Genomic DNA, 18,842 nt, shown 5'->3' on the forward strand with positions numbered 1-18,842 from the left:
GTTTTGTGGTTATTTCAGCAGACGTTGTTCTGCACAATCTTCAACAGTTTGGCTTCAGACACACACAGTTACACACTTCACATCTGTCTTCTATTAAAAATGTGTGCAACATCATGAAGGGGAGAATCAGATGGGCCGCCAGAAACTAGGATTCAGTAAGAATGGATAGATTCCTCTGAAGCTGGTGGAAAATAAAGGTAAATATTCCTCCATCCATGTTTTTTATTGTGAAGCTGCATCAAGTCATTGATTTGCATAAAGTTTCTGAATACATTGATATTCAATTGATTTGTTCAAATAATCAAACTATAGATTTAAGTTTTAATTGATTTAAAGAACTTTCCGAGTTTTTCTAAAGTATTGTATGTGCATTATTCAGATGAATTCATGAAACTGTAATTTATTACCATTTCTATTTCATCACCATATCCTGACTGAAAAGGTCTTAAAAGCAACAACAATCTCAGTTTCAGTGGAGTTGGGACATTTTGCAAATTGTAAATAAAATCAGAATACAGTTTGGGGGGGATTCTCCTTTTATACCCAGTTATGGCACTCACCTGTTCACCTGTGGAATCATGCAAACAGGTGTTGAGCTTTCCTCAGACTTTTGTCTCAGATTCGATCAAACGTGTTTCAGGCGTTAAATTCCAAATGAGTGAAAGATTTGCCCAGAAAAACACAAAAGCTTGTCAGTTTAAACCTGAAGTGTGTTGTTTTTGTAGCGTATTCAGCTGAATAAAGGTTCAAAGGGATTAGCAAATTACTGTATTCTGTTTTTTTTTTTTTTTAATATACTATTAATATTTTTATATGCTATCATTTTTTTGATGAAACACATTACAAACAGGAAGGTTCAAACGGTGGCTTTTCTGTGTGGAGTTTGCATGTTTTCCTGTGTACTCCAGGTACTCTGGCTTTCTCCTGCCCGCATGACATGTGTCTTAGGTTAATTAATTATTCTAAATGGTCGCTATGATTGATTGCAAGTGTGAATAGTTGTTTGTCTCTCTAAGTTGGTCCTGTGATGGACTGGCGACCCGTCCAGGGTGTACCTGCCTCTATGATTAGTGGGACCCCAGCTTCCTTCTGACCCTTAATTGGACTAAGTGGTTAAGAAAATGGATGGATGGATGGACTTTCATCAGGCAGCACAGAGCTGATAAGGTGCATCAGCATCATTGTGTACGAGCACGCTGCCATCTGGTGGCTCCTCTGCATGTTGCCAATAACATCTGGCTGCTACATGAGTCCATCTTACAGAAAACAGCAGAAAACGCGGGTTAGAAAGTAAAAAGTACAAACACTTTCAGACTTAAATCATATTAAAGTATGAAGTTACTTCAGATATTTAAAGTAATTTACGACTGGAATCTTTAAAAAAAAAAAAAAACCAAACAAAAAAAACCCCATGTTATTATGATCTGTTCTGGCGCTGTGGTGGACTGGTGACCTGTCCAGGGTTTACCCTGCCTCCTTCCCAGTGATTACTGGGATAGGCTCCAGCTTCCCCACGAGTGCTGCGACCCTGAATCAGACGAAGCAGTTGAGAGAGGGATTATCTTTTCAGTCTGAAGGAGACAACATTTAATGGTGCAAAAGAAGAAGATCAACATGCAATCAATTTATTGAAGCATAATCTGCCTCTACAGCTGCAGCACAGAGCAGGTTCGGCATATCCAGGCTGTCTTCGGGTCAGCAAAGGTAGAAATGTACATAATCAGAGCTAAAGCTGTCGACCTGGCAGGTCAGTCCGGGTTTTCTAACTCTGGATGTGTGGACTTTCATGTAAAAATCCCAGCTTTACGTTTCTGACCAAAGCATGAAGTGAAATGTTTAAGCTCTCCAGAGCATCACCTACATCCTCCGATGCTCATTATGAGAGGCCAATCCTGCTACTTTACAGTGAGGCTGTACACCCATCAGGAAGTAATTAGATAAAAAGCTGGAAAAAACAAATTAGCAAAAGAAGAAACAAGTGAAAATGATGGCATAAAAGACTGAAATGTGTTTAGCGCACCCTGTGTAAGAATTCCTGACATTTGCTGGTTAAAATGGAAATTTTTAACCTTCGGATGCATGAATTATTAAAAAAAAAACAAAAAAACAATGCCACTTGTTTTTCACTTGCAATATTTCACTTCTACAGACATGTACAACACTTTTCTTTGTCTTTTATAATATTTGACTTTTTATTTAGTTTATTTTATCTATTCTAATGAAATATTTATAAAATAATATGTAGTCATATTTATGAATAGAAATATTCTGTAAGAATGGACTAGTTTCATTTTCTTGTCCTGTTTATCCCTTAGCAGCACGAGTTCTGAGGAGGACCAGGGGGCGGGAACTCATTACACCTGTTTTAAATCGCTGCCGTGGCTCCCTGTGCGTTTCAGGAGATTGATTTTAAGGTTCTTTTGGTCATATACAAATGTATTAATGGTCTTGGGCCTTCTTATTTATCTGACCTTGTTTTAAGTTAAGAGCCCTCGCGGACCCTGAGGTCTTCTGGTACCGGCCTTTTAAACCAAGAGTCAGAACTAAGACGTACGGCGAGACCGCATTCCACTTTTATGGTCCTTGTCTTTGGACCAGCCTGCCAGAGGACCAAAGAGCCGCAGAGACTGGAGATGTTTTTAAAAAGAAACTCAAGACCTTTTTAGTTTGGCTTTTACTTGAATTTTTCTGATTTTCTTATTAATTTGTCTGTATATTTATTTATTTTTAAATAAGTACATTTATTTAAGTATTTATTTTTTTCATTAATTTTAATCTTTTAAATACCTAATTTTATGACATATTTCATGTACTTATTTCATGTACTTATATTTATATAAAGCTTTAGGTTTAATCTTATTGTTCTAATTATTGTTTTACAGAATTATTGATTTAGTTATTTTATCGAGTGTGTTTTTATTTGATCTATTTAACCTTTTAGCTCCAGTGTTTCTTCTTCCTTAGGGGTACCCTCCGTGTCGGGGGCCGCACCTGTTTGACCGACGGGGCCGTTGTGGTGGGGGTCATCCTGCTGGGGGTGTTGGTCGGGGTCCTGCACTGAAGCCATATGGCTGTGGTGTGGACCCGGCCCGGGCGTTGTCTGTGGCTGCGTCTCTGTTGGTCTTTCCTGGGGCGGCTCCTGACATGGACGGATTCCCCAGATGTCGTTTCCTCACAGCCAGATACAGAGACCGAATCCTGAAGTTATTAGTTTTTTATTTGGGCATTAATGGTCAGGGGATGGGTTGGTGTGTGTGTGTGTGTGTGGGCAACATGTGTGGGTGTTTTTTAAATGTGAAACTTTTTAATTTTTTTAATGTCAAGCACGTTGATATGCTTTTGTATGAAAAGTGCGATACCAATAAACTTTGATTTGATTTGAAGTAATGTTGATAATTACATTTACATGTATAAATGAAATTTCATACAATGTTTGTTTATTCTTAAGTGAGTGGCAGTGGGTCGGGTGACTTTCCTAATGTACGCTGATGTGCCAAAATTGCAAATATACCATCCTTATGAGTTTTCTAGAAAACAGGTTTTAAATATCATTTCCACTGTCATGGAAATGATCCATCAAAGGGTTCAAATGACAAGAACAGTTGAGAATGGATGGTGGCCGTCAGAGGACAAAATACTTCCAGATATAAACGTGTTTTCATCTGCGGGTTGATCCAGTGGCCTCAGCGACGACGGGGTCCGTACCATTTACTGCCCTGGTGACCCAGGAGTGAGCCGGGTGGGCGGAGTCTTTACTCCATTTAAACTGGCGACGACCGCTCAGAACCCAAGCTTGTTTGGGTCAGAACGCCTTTTAACCACACGGGTGGAACCGAGCAATCAGTCAGCTTGCAGATAAACTCAGTAAATGTTTTGACATTTACAAAGTGCACTGCTAAATAAAATAAAAGGAACACCTTAACAACACAATGTAACTCCAAGTCAACCACACTTCTGTGGAATGGAACTGTCCACTTAGGAAGCAACACTTGTTGACAATCAGTTCCACATGCTGTTGTGCAAATGGAATAGACAACAGGTGGAAATTATAGGCAATGGGCAAGACGCGAATGCTGGCGGTGCTTTCACTCTAGTGGTAGCATGAGACGGAGTCTACAACCCATACAAGTGGCTCAGGTAGTGCAGCTCATCCAGGATGGCACATCAATGCCAGCTGTGGCAAGAAGGTTTGCTGTGTCTGTCAGTGTAGTGTCCAGAGCATGGAGGCACTACCAGGAGACAGGCCAGTACATCAGGAGACGTGGAGGAGGCCGTGGGAGGACAACTACCCAGCAGCAGGACCGCTACCTCCTCCTTTGTGCAAGGAGGAACAGGAGGAGCACTGCCAGAGCCCTGCAAAATGAGCTCCAGCAGGTCACAAATGTGCATGTGTCTGCTCCAACAGTCAGAAACAGACTCCATGAGGGTGGTATGAGGGCCCGACGTCCACAGGTGGGGGTTGTGCTTACAACCCAACACCGTGCAGGACGTTTTTGCCAGAGAACACCAAGATTGGCAAATTCTCCACTGGCGCCCTGGTCTCTTCACAGATGGAAGCAGGTTCACACTGAGCACATGAGACAGATGTGACAGATGTGACAGAGTCTGGAGATGCCGTGGAGAACGTTCTGCTGCCTGCTACATCCTCCAGCATGACCGGTTTGGTTTGATTTTAGTGGGATTTTGTTTTCAGCACATTCAACTATGGAAAGAACAAAATATTCAAAGAAAACATTTCATTCATTGAGATCGACAACGTGTTACTTGAGTGTTGCCTGTCTATTTTAGAGCAGTGTATTTACATGCTGATAGTTAAATCTAAGAAAATAAGTAACATGCTGCTAATTTTTCTGCTTTCAGCTCCATTTCACCTCCGTGTTGTGATGACCTCCATTTCCGGTGACATCGTGTTGGGGTTGGGAAAGTAAGCACGTCTCCAGTGATCCATCATAAACATCCTGCACTGTCCAATCTACAGCGTTTGCCTCTATAAAGCCAAACGTATCATATTTGATACACTTTATGATAAAAATCTTGCTCAAAATTCAGTTGAACACAATCTGATACCTCTGCCCCCTAATAGATTACACTAATAATTTGGACATACCGCATCGTTATAAATAGCAAATGTTTTCCCAAAACATTGTTCACTTTTTTGTTAATGGGCCAAATAAAGACCTCATATTCAAAATAATAATTGGACTTTTCTTGATATTTCTAAATTTAAATTAATTTTAAAGAGTGAATTTGATCTTTGGAGAAATCTCTCCTGCCTTCTCTGCTTAAGGAACTCCTAAGCCTCTTGAAGATCCTCTTCCCTGCTCTGAACCAATCTCACCTCAGGTGCCCTCTTAAGAGCCAAGATTCTTTAGGCATACAGTCCTCTGGCAGACGCTCCAATGCAAAGCGACTTATATGTGAGAAGGGATCAATTAACTAGAACAATGAACTTAACATGCATGTCCTGTGGGAGGGAGGAAGCCGGAGAGAACCCACACGTACGTGCAAACTCCTCTCAGAAAAGCCAGCGTATAACGGTATCCCTTTAAACGTATGAATGAACATGGGTAAGGCAGAGACGAGACGGGTCGCTGTGTCTTCATCATGAGGTCGGTTTAGGTTTTACTGGAAGGTATCTGCAGATAACTGTTGGGTTTAGTAATAAGGAGAGGTTGGTTGGACTGTGCCGTGGTGTCTGTAGACGTACAAAAGTTGGTCCCTTCTGCATAAAAGGGCATTGTGAACACGTGTGCTCCTTTTCTCTGAAGTCTCCTCCTTTCAAATCACCCACAGAATTGTGTTGGTTCAGTGTGCAATACTTCCAAATAAACACATCCTTAACACTGCGAGAGACTGGCGAGCTGTCCAGGGTGTACCCTGCCTTTCACCCGAAGACTGCTGGGATAGGCTACAGCTTCCCCGCGACCCTTTATCGGGCGAAGCAGTCAGGAAAATGGATGGATTCTTCTCAACATCCTCAAACAGTGTGATGTCTTGTTACTGAAGTCTCATCAGGGGCCACATAGTGTTCACACTTCGGTGTGACGAAGGTCGCATTATATTGACAAATGTGAACCACAGAAAAACAAAAGCCTTCAGCTTTAAGACCGGCAGTGTGAACGTGGCCAAAAAGCCCATTTCTGATCGACGTAGAAGACGGATATCCAGACAGACACTTTCATTTACATGCTGCCTCATTGTGGAGGGAATTTAGTCTGTAACTTGATGCAGAAAACTGAGAAGTACCCCCTGAAATCGTGGAGGCAGTACTGAGTTTTATAGCCGACACTCAACCGGAGGCGATTAGAAAAAGACCAGAGAAGAAGAAAGGGAAGCGGGAAAACCTGCCAAATAAAAAGCATCAGAAAGACACAAGATGTTGAAAACAGCACAAAACATGGTGGTTTTATGCTTCTACTTTTGGTGTTTTAGGATAATTTTTAATGACTTCGCAGCGCTAAATTATCGCTAACTGCTGTCAAAACATGAAAGTGTGAACACAACACTGCCCCCTAGTGGATGAACTACTAAACAGCGAAAAAGACGAGGACGGCAATGTATGAAATGGACGTTCCCATTTACGTACGTAAGGAAGCATAAATGGACATTTCCTCCCTTATACAGTGGTATAAAGGAGTATTTACTCGGATATCACTGGCTGCACAGCGATGAACACATCACTAATAGCAAAAGCTCATCAGCAAGCATGTAATCCACTGAAGTACATATATTACACTCCTAAAGGTGTGTTTCACTCCTGTTGCATGTTTTACACCAGGGATCCTCAATCTTGGTCCTTCAGGGCTGGTGTCCCGCAGGTTTTCCATGTGACCCTGCTGGGAAATGCAGGTCTCAGACTCAGACAAGCTCTGCACATGTGCGATAAATACAGGTCGATTTAAATCAGGTGTGTTGCAGCAGGGACACCAGGATTGAGGATCACAGTTTTACACACCTGCTTAGAAAACCAGGATTAAAAAAAAAAAAGACACAAAAGAGACGTCGTCTCCTGAACAGTGCCTAAATCTTTATTTTTCAGTAAGCTACATTTTTTTTCTCCAAATTAGACAGTTTTACATCATGACACAAGAGTAACTTAAATTATCTATAGCTGACATGTACGCTTGATTCCAGTCTGAATGGAAGAAAGACCCGGAAATTAAAAAACAAAAACCAAAAAAAAAAAAGAACACACACAAAAAAAAGAAAAGCCGCCCTCTTGAGCGCAACCTCCACCCCGCGTGTATTAAAGGTGTCGTTAGGCAAAAGTTATGTGTCCAAACCCCAACACGACGGGGAGTCTTCGATTGTCCACAGCTGCAAGCGAAGCAGTGTTAATGAGTTAAACCACAGTGAGTTGATAGAGTCTGCTTCCAGTCACTTCTTGTGCATTTGTTGTCATATTGTTGATTAAACAAAACAAAAAAAAAAACCCCCACAAAGGGTCCATTTATCTGATGAGATGCAACCCTTTAACAAAAAAACAATGGCACTGTCGTAATGGGTAAACAGGAAGGAGACTGACTGACCAACAGGCTGATATGAAGTGTGACCCTCCATGCAGAAGTCCACAACCACAACAAAACAAAGAGATCGTTTGTTGAGCTTTAATGTCAGAGTTGGCGACAACCATCCCGCCAAGATAGAAAGATCCCTTTGAAAGCGGTACCGTCCAGTCTGAGGTACCACACCCTAAAAGGGAAGAGTCGCCACTTTGCATCCGCCTGGATTTCTGGATGGTAGTTTGTTTTTTCTACACATGCACACATTCACAGTCCGGCGATGCTCGGGTTGCAATCAGCGTCCATGTCCGAGGCGCAACCCGTGGAAAAGAAATCCTACAGTCAGTGGTGTCACGCTAGACTCGTCCTCAATCACAAAGAAAGAAAAAAAAAAATCACATGGTAAAAATAAGTCAAAAGATGGCAAGCGCTCAGCTATGTATGTACAGGTTAAACTGCCCAGTCAAGACATAAAACAGGTTGTATAATGGCACGGTTATTGGTTTTTCTTTGCCACAACGAAACGGCGTACACATGTAATCGAAAGGTTTGAACAGATGCGTGGATCTGTGCAGGTTACTGCTCTGTATGTGCCAGAAAACTGCTGCTAAAACGAAACAAAAACTAACTAAAGTCTCATCCTAGTTGAGCTTTCGAAGACGTCCTCAACCTTCATAAAAAACTAAAGAAAATCATTTGTACATTTACTTCTCAGAACATGAACAAACCTCAGTAAATCAAGGTACAAAACGCTAGTTTTGTGTAGATTAATGTCATCTAGCAGACACTCGGGTGGGAAAGTCTTTGCTCAAACGGCCAAGGTGTCGCCGAAGTGAAGAATTTCTGAAACTGCTTCAACGAGCAGGCGTTTGGCGATAGTCTCCCACCTTTAGCGCCACCTGCTGCATGAGCTGAAGGTGTGAATGATTCACATGTGCTTTCCCTTCTTTTTTTTTTTTTTTTTTTTTTAAATGATGGTGGGCGTCACACATCAAGGTCGCCTCAAAGAGCGGCAACAGAGCCGAGAGTCCATCCAGCATCGCTCTTTACAACATCGAAGTCCTGCTACTTTTTCTCACCAGTTTCTCTTCCCAAAAAAAGTGATTTTTTTTATAGATTCCACCCCAGAAAAGCTGGTTTCTCTCCTGAAAGGACATTGCGAAACCCTTCAGAACGTCAACTAATGTTCTGAATTGACAGTTCAGAAAATATTTAGAAAATTTCTTTTACTGATCCTAGAAGCAAAAACTAGTTTGTATTTCAACTATAAACACTTTTGGTAAAAGAATTTACTTTGATAAACTGTAAAAAAAAAAAAAAAAAAAGCCAAAAAGCAGCTAAATTTGTTGTGTTTTTGTCGTTTTCCTGCTCTGTTCACACAGAAGCTCAAACCTCTCAGCAGTCGAGGCGACTAAAAGGACACGGTTGATAAACTCCTTACCCAAAAGAAAGCGTTAAATTTCCTTAAACAGCAGGAAAAAACTGCGATTTGATAATGAAAATAAATCTAAATTTTTGGGAACAATTTTAAAAGAAATCACACCAGCCAAAAATACGACAAAGTTAGAAAGAAATGCCCAAATTTTATGCATCAAAATTCCTTTTAACAGATTAGAAATAAGATAATAAAGTTTAATCCCTTTCGACACCACAGTGAGGACTTTAGCTCCCGTTTGTCCTGAATAAACGTCGCCATGCAGCCCGTGTCGTGGAAACGGTGCAGCTGGTTTACATGCTGCACCAACATGTGTCAGCTCGGCGTTTTAGTGTTGAAATCTGCCTGGAAAGATCCTCCCATAATGCCTTTTTGCTTTTATAGCTTCTTTTCTTAGACATGTAGTGCTTTTCTCTGGCCAGCTTTGAGATGAATTTGCAGTAAAAACATTGGAAAAGCGGCGCCGTAAAGAGGATGCCGGTGGACGCTCGGCTTCGTGGGATGCACCGCAGGCTCTTCCAAATTGTGCACCGTGAGGAAAAAGGAGGAAGAGGAAGAGGAGGGCTTACGGCCACAAAAAAAAAAAAAGAAAAAAAAAAAAAAAAGGAATGCAAGACAACAACAAAAATGTACAATCAGATAATCTGCCGACGCTGCAGATCGGAGCAGAAATGAAACTCTGCACACCCAAACTAAACATTCAAATAAAAAAAAAAAAAATAAAAAAAAATTAAAATTCTGTCAGAAGCACAACTTTTTTTTCCTTTTTTTTATATCCTACATCCAGCTCGATAGCGACATTATAGTTAACAAGGATCAATATATTTTTATAACATTTGAAGGTACCTCTTATATTTTCTGAGTATTTACAACTGTACAAGCAAAGCACACACTTCAAAGTGCACATATTTAATACAGTATTGACTAGTTGCATTTACAAGGTTTATACCCCGCCCCCACCCCCCAAAAAAACAAACAAAAATAAACCTGAAACTATTAAACAAGAAACCAGAGGAAAACTCCAAACCATCTTTTTTCGTACATTTTTACAAGAACAAACAGAAAAGAAAGTAAATGCTGCTAGATTTGTACTCTGTAAGACTCGTCTCGTCCGTTGCGACTAAATATTTTCCACGCGTCACGTTTCGTTAACATTTCGGGGATTTTTTTTTCTCCAAAAGAAATAAACTCTATGCTCATCTTGTATAAAAGTTAAGGCAAAGTCATTTTTCAAGTTTAAATAAAATTCAAGTTTCTTAAACACTGGATGGATTTTGCGTAAATAGAGACCTCAACGCGTCTCTATTTTTTCTTCTCAAACAAAAAAAAAAAAAAAGAAGAAAACTTAACGATATTTATTTCTCATGGAATAAACAGCACGGCTTTATAAATAAGTGGATATGGTGCATTTTCAGCTCTTTAACCATTTCCACTAATGAGAAAAATAAAAAATAGACCAAACCATCCAAGTGCATCTCAGTCCTTCAGAAGAAAACTAAAAAACAAAAAAAAAGAAAGTATTTCTTATTAAACTCAAGCTTTAGCATCCAAATCAAAAGCAGCTCTGACCAGAAGTACAGATGAATTATTTATTCATTTAATTTTCTTCCCTTCTGCAGACGGCTCCTGTCTTCTTCTAGTGGGATTTCCCAGAATCCTTTGTGTTGCAGGAAGACTTGAGCGGGACAGGAAAAGCCCCGCGCTGCGTGATGTTTGCGTTTCCCATTGCAGACGTGAATACAGTGGTTTATTTACGGGCGTTTTGCATCATGAGGTGATGACTGTAAAAGATCGACCTGAGCGGACTAAGGAGGAACAGGAAGGGAAAACAAACGCTACTTTCTTTTATTTCTACCCCCATCTGATGCTTAGATTTAGTTTTACTCAAACTATTCATGAATTCCAACATTTTTCCAAGAGATTTAGTCGCTTTTCTGCCGTTTGCGGCTGCTACAGTCGACAGGCTTTCCAACCAGGTTGATTCAGCAGTTTCCCTCCCTGAACGTTAAGACGCTCCACTCGGACGGAGATTCAGCGTTTTCCTTTTGTTTTTTCCCCCTCAGGCCATAAACAATCTGCATCTTCAGAAGAGGAAAGCTGTGCGCTCAGGTCCGTCTTTCCACACTCGGAAGAAATCAAAGAGTGCAAAAATAAAGCGGGAGAAAACTACACAATTCTGAGTTTAAAAACAAAAGAAGTCGAGTGAAGACGAAACGCCGAGGAAGGAGGAAGAGTTGAACGTTTCCACCCCTGAGGATGGATTTTTACACGACAGATTTACCCTGGATGGTTGGTTCCTTCACGCTCCAACTTTGCAAACTACGTTCTCAGAAAAAAGCAAAACAAATCCTCCCATCATTTACCTTCATCTGCTTACGTTGCATCAAAACCCACAAACTTAGTCCAGTAACCTTCTGACTTTCCATATTCATCCGTTACGCTCACACATCTCTCCAAAAATCCTCCACGACACCAAACCAGAGGCCAAAATCCAAACCGCCTTGAGCGAACAGGCGCATCAGTCGGCTGCAGCATCCATCCTCCACAAGGCAGAACAACACGAACAAAAAGCTTCGATTCACAAGCGTTCTCATCACGTCTGCTCCTGGACGACGGCGCGGAACGATTCCCTTGTTGGACAATCTGATACGTTTTGCCTGCAAGTCTGAGGAAAAAAACACCAACAGTGCAAGTAAGGTTCTGTGGATGTAAATCAAGTATTTCTACGCGTACAGTATCACAAGAGTCGCAGAAGCTGATTCCAGGACTAGCACCATATCTGCGAGAAAGAACAAGAGAAGCAGGAGGGAATGGTTTTTCACGTTTTGTTGCATCTCCGACCAGGTGAACGCCTCCAAACCGGCATGTCTGCGGACCGACAGCAGCTAGTGTCAACGTCCTCCTTCCTGGCTCGCCAATGTTTACGCAGAGCGAATCAAAGCCACTCACACGAGAGGAACTGCTGGGTTTCAGACGAGCAAACCTTTAAAAAAAACTCAATCGTTGTTGATTCGGTTCCTCTACAGGAAATAAGCTGCCTCTGCTTTTCCATAAACATAAAAATGGCAACATTTCGCTTCCCAAAACGAGAAAACTAAAGTTTTTCTTCTCGAGTTGGAGAAACGAGCCTTGACTGTCGACCTCACACCGGTTGGTTAGTGGGGTGAGTGGAAACAAAACCAGCACAGGGAGGTGAATCTTTACAACGAGACTGACTGGAGGAAGAAGACTGAGGCGATGATAAACCAGTAACTGCACCAGTACTCCACAAAAACTCGCAAAGCTGAAGAACAGTAGCGAACAAAAGTCATCTAGCGTGAATAAATCAGAAGGATGAGTGAGGCTGAGTAAACCAGAGGATTTACGTCCTCCTGTGAGCGGATCTGTACGTTATGTTGCATCTGGATGCAAAATAAAGAGAGAAAAGTGTCGTCTGCGGATCCTGAAGCTACATAAAGTTGCAAACAAGCCCGTCTGAATGAAAACCAAACAAGATGGAGTTTGTTTTGCACACTCCTTCCTGTCATCCTTTGGGGTTTTGTTCCAGCAGCGCCCCGGTGCTTCACACACACACACACACACACACACACGCGACTGATTTAATCCCACAAGGCCGTGTGGACAGTGGAGACGTTTCTGTGCCGACTTCCAGGCGGAAACGACTGAATGCAGGGACAGAAACACAAGCGGAGATTTAAAAAAGAAAAAGAAAAAGAGGGGAAACCCAAATAAATAGAGTAAAAAGAAAGCAACGGTGCTCTACATGCACAGTAAAGTGCTTTTTGTCTGCAAGCCCTGATCCAGAGAAGAAGGCGTCCTCTACGACTGGTGAATCTGGGAGATAAGTATCGAGTAGCCCTGCTTTATTTTACATGTGTGGAGCGTGGTGGGGGGAGACGGAGGCAGGGGCAGGAAGCTGCCCTATTGCGGGGACTTGGGTGGGGTGTGGTGAGGATCTTTGCTGTGGGGTTTCCCTGGGTGTGGGGGCGGGGAGGCCCACCGCCCGGCCGGCCTCCGGGTCTCCTTCGGGGGTCTGCCTGCAGCGACGGCCGTGGAGCCAGGTTTGGAGGAAGGGTGGTATGTCTCTCTGGCTTTGGCCTCCCCCGAAGAGGCGGCGGCGTCAGTGCACTTCCTGTCCTCGGCTGTGGCGGCGGCGGCGCAGGTTGGCTTGGCTTCCTTGGGGGTCGGCGGTTGCTGTGACGTGGGGTTGTCCTTCACCCGCTGGCAGATCTCTGCGTAGGAGGGCTTCCTCAGCTCCTGGAGGGAGGGAGACAGAACGGCTGTGAGCTGCAGAGACGTGGAACTCCGTCATTTAATGCAGAAATTATCACGAAGGAAAACGAGGCTTTTTAGTGATTCCTGAACTGCTGGAAATACTAAAAACATTCACAGGAAGCGCTTAAGCTGCCTTTACTCAAATCATCACTATTCTATTCTACAGTCGCTTTTATCCAACGCGACCTACATATGAGAACACAAGCACGAAATCAAACAGTAATTATCGTTGTTCTCTCTCCTCCAGTTAATCTTCTGCCGTGCTGCTGCATCACCTCCACGTTGCTCCTGATTTCTCCTTAAAAACAAGCTCCTCGTGCCTTTCTCTGTGAAGCAGACGATGGGCACAGTTCCTCCCCGTACCTGCAGCTGTTCAGTGTTCAGACTGGTGTCGGCTTGAAGACCATCTCCACTGTGAGGTGTGAGGAATTTAGTTTGCACCGCAGATCAATAAGAGGTGCTGAGTTATGGTTTCCATTAATTTTACCGTCTTCTGTTTGCAACTGAGTCGATTTGCTGATGATTGGGGCGTCTGAGAGGCAGTGAAGATTTATTTTATATAAATAAAAAAAAAAGGTGTGAGGTCAGAGGCAAAGGGAAGAAAGAGATACTGACTGTTGCCGCCCCGTTGACCTGCACGGATTTGCTTGCAGTGGACAAAGTGCCGGGAACTCGCTCCACGGAGAGCTGCACCTCCTTCGGCTTCACCTCCGCTGCTTTCACCTCTCTGAAACAGAAACATCAGACAAATGTTGGGTTTTTTTCTGCACAGTGTTTTAGAAGCTCTGAAATTTTGATCCAAAGTTTTTTTAAGAAAAAAAGTTCTTACGCTGCTGGCAGTGGGGGGGCGGGACCGTGTGGCGTGCCAGGTGCTGGGGTCAGTGTTGGGGCCGGGGTCACGGTCGGGGTGGTCGGCGAAGGCTGAAAGGTCGACGGCATCGGGGAGGTGGAGGATCGGAGGGGCTCTTTGGGTCCCACGGGGGAGAGAGCTCCTCCGCTGCTGGAATCAGCGCTGACAGTCTGTCACATCCAAACAGGAAGAAGAGGAGGTCAGACTGTGCACAAAGTTCATTCCATCATCAATCAGCACTACTGATTAACATCCTGTATTGATCACATGACTTCTGCAGACTCGTGCTGAACAAACCGATGGTCAAACCGACCAAACTGATGGACGCCTTGGAGGAAAGATGCACGACTTTGTACAAATTTTAAGTTTAAAACCTTAAAATACTTTAAAAGTTGAGCTTTGTACTTGTCCCCTTTTTTCTTTTTGTATCTGTTCTTTAAATTAATAAAATAGTTATGGGAAAGGAGAACAGTAGGGAATATATATATATATATATATATATTTTTTTTTTTCCTTTTTCATATTTGGGGGTTAAGGAGAAGGGGGAAGAAGGAAAGGGGACAAATAGGGGAAAAGGAATATGTTAACTATATATGAAATTCATGTAAGATGTCTTTTCATGATTTGCCTTTTCTAAATAAAAAGATTTGAAATGAAAAGATAGAATATTATAATCTAAGAAATAAATATCTGAAAAGAAAAAAAAAAAGTTGAGCTTTTTTATATACATGTTGTCCAAGAAAGTTTTATACGTTTCCTGACATGTGGAACCATCAGATGTTTCTGATGAGCTCAGCAAATAAAAACATGTCAGCAAATGTCTTTTTGGTGAGTGGACCGACACCCAATGTGCCAAATCCTGCATTGTTTTTATTTCCTTTAGTGTTTTTATGGCGCTACGGCTACATAAGAGTGCTACAAACAAACTGTCTCCCTGCCACGGCCTTGATTCTTCCTATGAACCCGTCTATTGCTGTTTTTATCCTAAAAATGACTGACACCAACAACACAACGCTATTTGATGTCATTAAAAACACTTTTTCAAACATCTTTAAATGAATCACAGAATAATAGTTTAATAAAGCCTTAAAAATCCAGCTTGGAGGAAATATTAGACTTAATCACATCTGTTCACACTGCAAGTTATTCAGGTCAACATCAGAAAACTCAGAGCCTGGACAGCGTGATCTGAACGCAGCGATGCTAACGGTGTGTTCAGACCAAATGACCGGCAGGTTTCATGTAAAGTCTATGTGGAGGCGCGGCAAGGAGGCGTCGAGCTTTTTCGCATCACGTTTTGAGCGTCGGCGTGACACGCGTCAAAAGCCAGAGAAGGAAAACCTGAACTTTGGCTGCTTGACGCGGTGCATCAACCAATCAGCTCGCAGCTCCTGGAGGATTTATGTGGTGAACCCAGACACGGGGCTGAGACGCCCTACGACAGTGTTCCTCATGCGGCTCACTGACTCTTGCCTTGCGGCTCGTGAAGCAGCCTCTGGCTGTCTGAAAATCTAAACAAGTCATAATGATCCTCAACGCTGCAGTTCTCTCCACAAACAAGAGCTGCAGGCTGCCTGCAGAAACTCTGCTGTCCTAACGGCCCTAACTGACCCTGTCAGAGTTGCCAGGTTTGGCTGATTTCAGCTGCACAGAACTCCACCAAAGAGCTGCTCCGTCGGTAGCTCCGTATGTATAATGAAAAAGAAACACCCACATTCTGGAGGCATTGTTGTATTTTCACCATATACTGTTGCAGAAGAAGGCCATTACTCCCTGCAATATTTAGGATAACCATTCCTGGCTAAAAAGCTGAATGTTACTGATTTGGCAACGCAGCAGGACACGTAGCGTGAAATTAATAAAAAATAAAAAAAAAAGGATACGTAGCATGGCAATGCTTCTTTTTGGGAGGGGGCTCTCTGCTGAGTGCGGCTCTTGTTACATTAACAGTGACCATAACTGCGTGGTCTGAACACGCCGTGAGGCTTAAATCCAGCAGAATATTCCAGTTTAAATCAGGGATCCCTCATCCTGGTCACAGTGTCCCGGTGTTCTTCGTGTTTTAAAAGTTTCCCGGCTGCAACACACCTGACTCAAACCAAAAGGTAACCAGCAACTTGCGCGGAGCTTCACGTCGAGCTAAAACTTCTAAAACCTGCAGGATCAGGAGGACTGAGGGTCTGTGGTATAAATGGTTAAAGTGAGGAGTGTGTTACACATTAACACTCAGCGGGGTGTGAGCGTTGGCGTAAACACTTGAGCCCCACTGTCCTGCAGACTTTCAATGTTTAATCTGAATCCGGTCGTTGCAGCAGAAAACATCTAATATCTGCAGGATGGGGGGGTTGGAGGATAACTGATGCACATGATGTTCCTGCACAGTGAAGGTTGATGTTTCAGGCTCACACCAGGTCCTTCATGATGTCTGGGGAGCAAATGCTTCAAAACACTTAAAAAAAAAAAAAAAAGACAAGAAAGTCGTCTTTTTGTGAGTTTTTACCCGTTCTTTCGTGGTTCCGACGACCACGCTGCTGGCCAACCGGTTGTCGAACACGTCGTCTGTCTTGAGCTGCCCGGCGGCTCCGGGAAGCGGAGGGAAGCTGGAGAGGCCGAGCTCGAAGCTCGGGGAAGGGGGTTTCGGAGGCGGCGGCGGCGACTGAGGGGTCACTCTCTGCGACGGTGGCGACAAACAGAATCAGCACAAAACTCAGGAAAGAAACAAGGTCAAGCTGCTGACATGCAAGCAGATGTCTCATCACACATCTGGAGGTGATTATGTCGCTTTACAGGGAAAGAAAAGCCAGACTTTTGTTTATCAGACACAAAAAAACCCCTCACTTTGATGATGATAAAGCTGCATTGAAAAGATGAAGATGGTTCAGTACTTACTGTAAACTTTTCGTCCCTCTTTTTCCTAGAAGCAGAAACATTTTTCCTTTAAGAAAGAGAACATCTGGATTTACAAACATCCCTTCAGTCTGAAAAAGTGGCTCAACCTTACAGCTAACAGTCAGACCCCAGCGAACGTGATGATGGGTCTTTAAATAAAATATCTCTCATTAAATCTAACAAGCACAGTTACGTGTTTTTCCTGGACATGAAGTTAAACATTTACAGCTGTTTTTATGGATTTATTTGTGCATGTCAGATTTTTAATGAACATGTCTGAGTAAAAGTTTAGTTAAGAAGCAGACTAGCTGTCATTGCTTTGGGAAAACCACAGTTACTGAGCCGCAGAAGCATTCGGCGACACACCGGAGGAGAGTCGTACCTTCCTCTGCCGACGCCCAGGGAGTAGTCTGCGGACGTGGGCTCGGCGACTCGCCCCGTGCCCACGGTGTCTCTGCGAGGGAAGGCCGCGGTGGAGGGTAACCTGGTCCTGGGCTGGCTGCTGGGAAGCCGTGTTGGCGGGCTGCTGCGAACCCCGTTGAGCCGCTCGCTGGGGAAGCTGGAAAAGAGGCCTGGGCTTTCCAGGAGCCCGGTGCTGCGGTCTGCCGTGGGGAGGGTCGGCCTCAGGTGAGGTTTACTGTGATTCCTGAGGGCAGAAGTCAGATGCATCATAAGCGTTTGCTTGTAAGCACCTGATGCGACCCAAAAGACCCAAAAACTTTTTTTATAAACATGTAAAAAGAGGGGAAAAAAAGCATCAGGATCACTTTAAAAACAAACCTAATGAAATGTTTTAAAACGAGCTTACGAAGAGGATTTAATGAGGCAAACCTGTTTCTGGGTGAGAAGTGTCTGACGGAGAGCGGCGACGTTGCCGGTTTGAAACTGTGCGACGTGGTGAATCCGTTGATAAACTGGTTGTTGTGAAACGGGGCAACCTGCTCAATAAAAATGACAGAAATCAGGGAAGTCGGTGCGATTACACCTTAAATTTTAGACTGAATGCTTCTTTTGAACCCAAAGCCAATCCGTTAACGTGTCGTACCAGTGCGGGGTCGATGAAGCTGTGTGTGGTCGACCAGGCCTGCGGCGTGATGAGACTGTACAAAGGGAACTGCTGCTGGGGGCTGTAAACCGGCGGGATGTAGTAGGACGTGTAGCGCTGCTGGGCGTACGGGTTCACCTCCACTGGCCGGTAACCGTTCTTTGGCATGAAAGTGTTGATAGCGATTGCCTTCGCCTTTATCCTCGCCTGATGGGAAACAGCAACAGGATAATAATTAGACGTCAAGCAGCCGATTTAAATCACAGACTACAGACAGACTACAACATGAACAACAGAGCTGCCCGAACGGGACTGAAGTGTGACTTCAGGACAAATATCATCACAATGCATAAGAAACTTAACAGGTTGGTCAAAGACTCCTTTATTCACTGACAGTTGTAATTAGTTGTAATATATCTGTATTAAAACTACCTGTTATTTTATTTAATAACCAAACTTTAGTGCTGGAAATCACAAGTATATCACAAGACATGCAACAGATGGAAATACACTATTCACAAACAGTTAGGGATATTCAGCTTTTGGGTGAAATTTCACAACAAGCCTAAAATGCATTCAAACCTGTACAGGTGAACTTAATGTGATCTTCTCTAAGCTTTTAAATGCACATGTCCAACTGTTAAATGTTTCAATAAATTTTGCACAAGTTGCTGTTCTCTAACAAGGAGCTTAACGGCAAAAATCACGGCAGGTGTGTGATCCTTGAATTGACCAATAAATGTCCTGGTTCAATTAGAGCTGGTGTTTAAACAGTTGTCCTCATCATGCTGTTCACATTTTGACATCATGAGACCAAGACGACACCTAACAATGGAACAACAGTCC

The 18,842-nt window shown here is 43.1% G+C and overlaps 1 protein-coding gene across 1 annotated transcript in view; it reads right to left on the reverse strand.

Moving 5' to 3' along the window:
• Window positions 1-12,858: 12,858 nt before the first annotated feature.
• The window catches only part of larp4b (La ribonucleoprotein 4B), a gene marked incomplete at its 3' end in the record, with an annotated part of 37,016 nt that continues 31,032 nt past the window's right edge, over window positions 12,859-18,842 (reverse strand). Inside the window, exons 9-16 of the mRNA XM_079243385.1 lie at window positions 17,997-18,203; window positions 17,783-17,889; window positions 17,334-17,597; window positions 16,952-16,976; window positions 16,563-16,733; window positions 14,042-14,232; window positions 13,828-13,939; window positions 12,859-13,194 (exon numbers count right to left, since the gene is read on the reverse strand). Of these exons, the coding sequence (XP_079099511.1) occupies window positions 12,859-13,194; window positions 13,828-13,939; window positions 14,042-14,232; window positions 16,563-16,733; window positions 16,952-16,976; window positions 17,334-17,597; window positions 17,783-17,889; window positions 17,997-18,203 (1,413 nt within the window). The remainder of the gene's footprint in view (window positions 13,195-13,827; window positions 13,940-14,041; window positions 14,233-16,562; window positions 16,734-16,951; window positions 16,977-17,333; window positions 17,598-17,782; window positions 17,890-17,996; window positions 18,204-18,842) is intronic.

Source organism: Telmatherina bonti (genome assembly GCF_933228915.1).
Source record: "Telmatherina bonti genome assembly, chromosome: 7".
Classification (NCBI taxonomy): Eukaryota; Metazoa; Chordata; class Actinopteri; order Atheriniformes; family Telmatherinidae; genus Telmatherina; species Telmatherina bonti.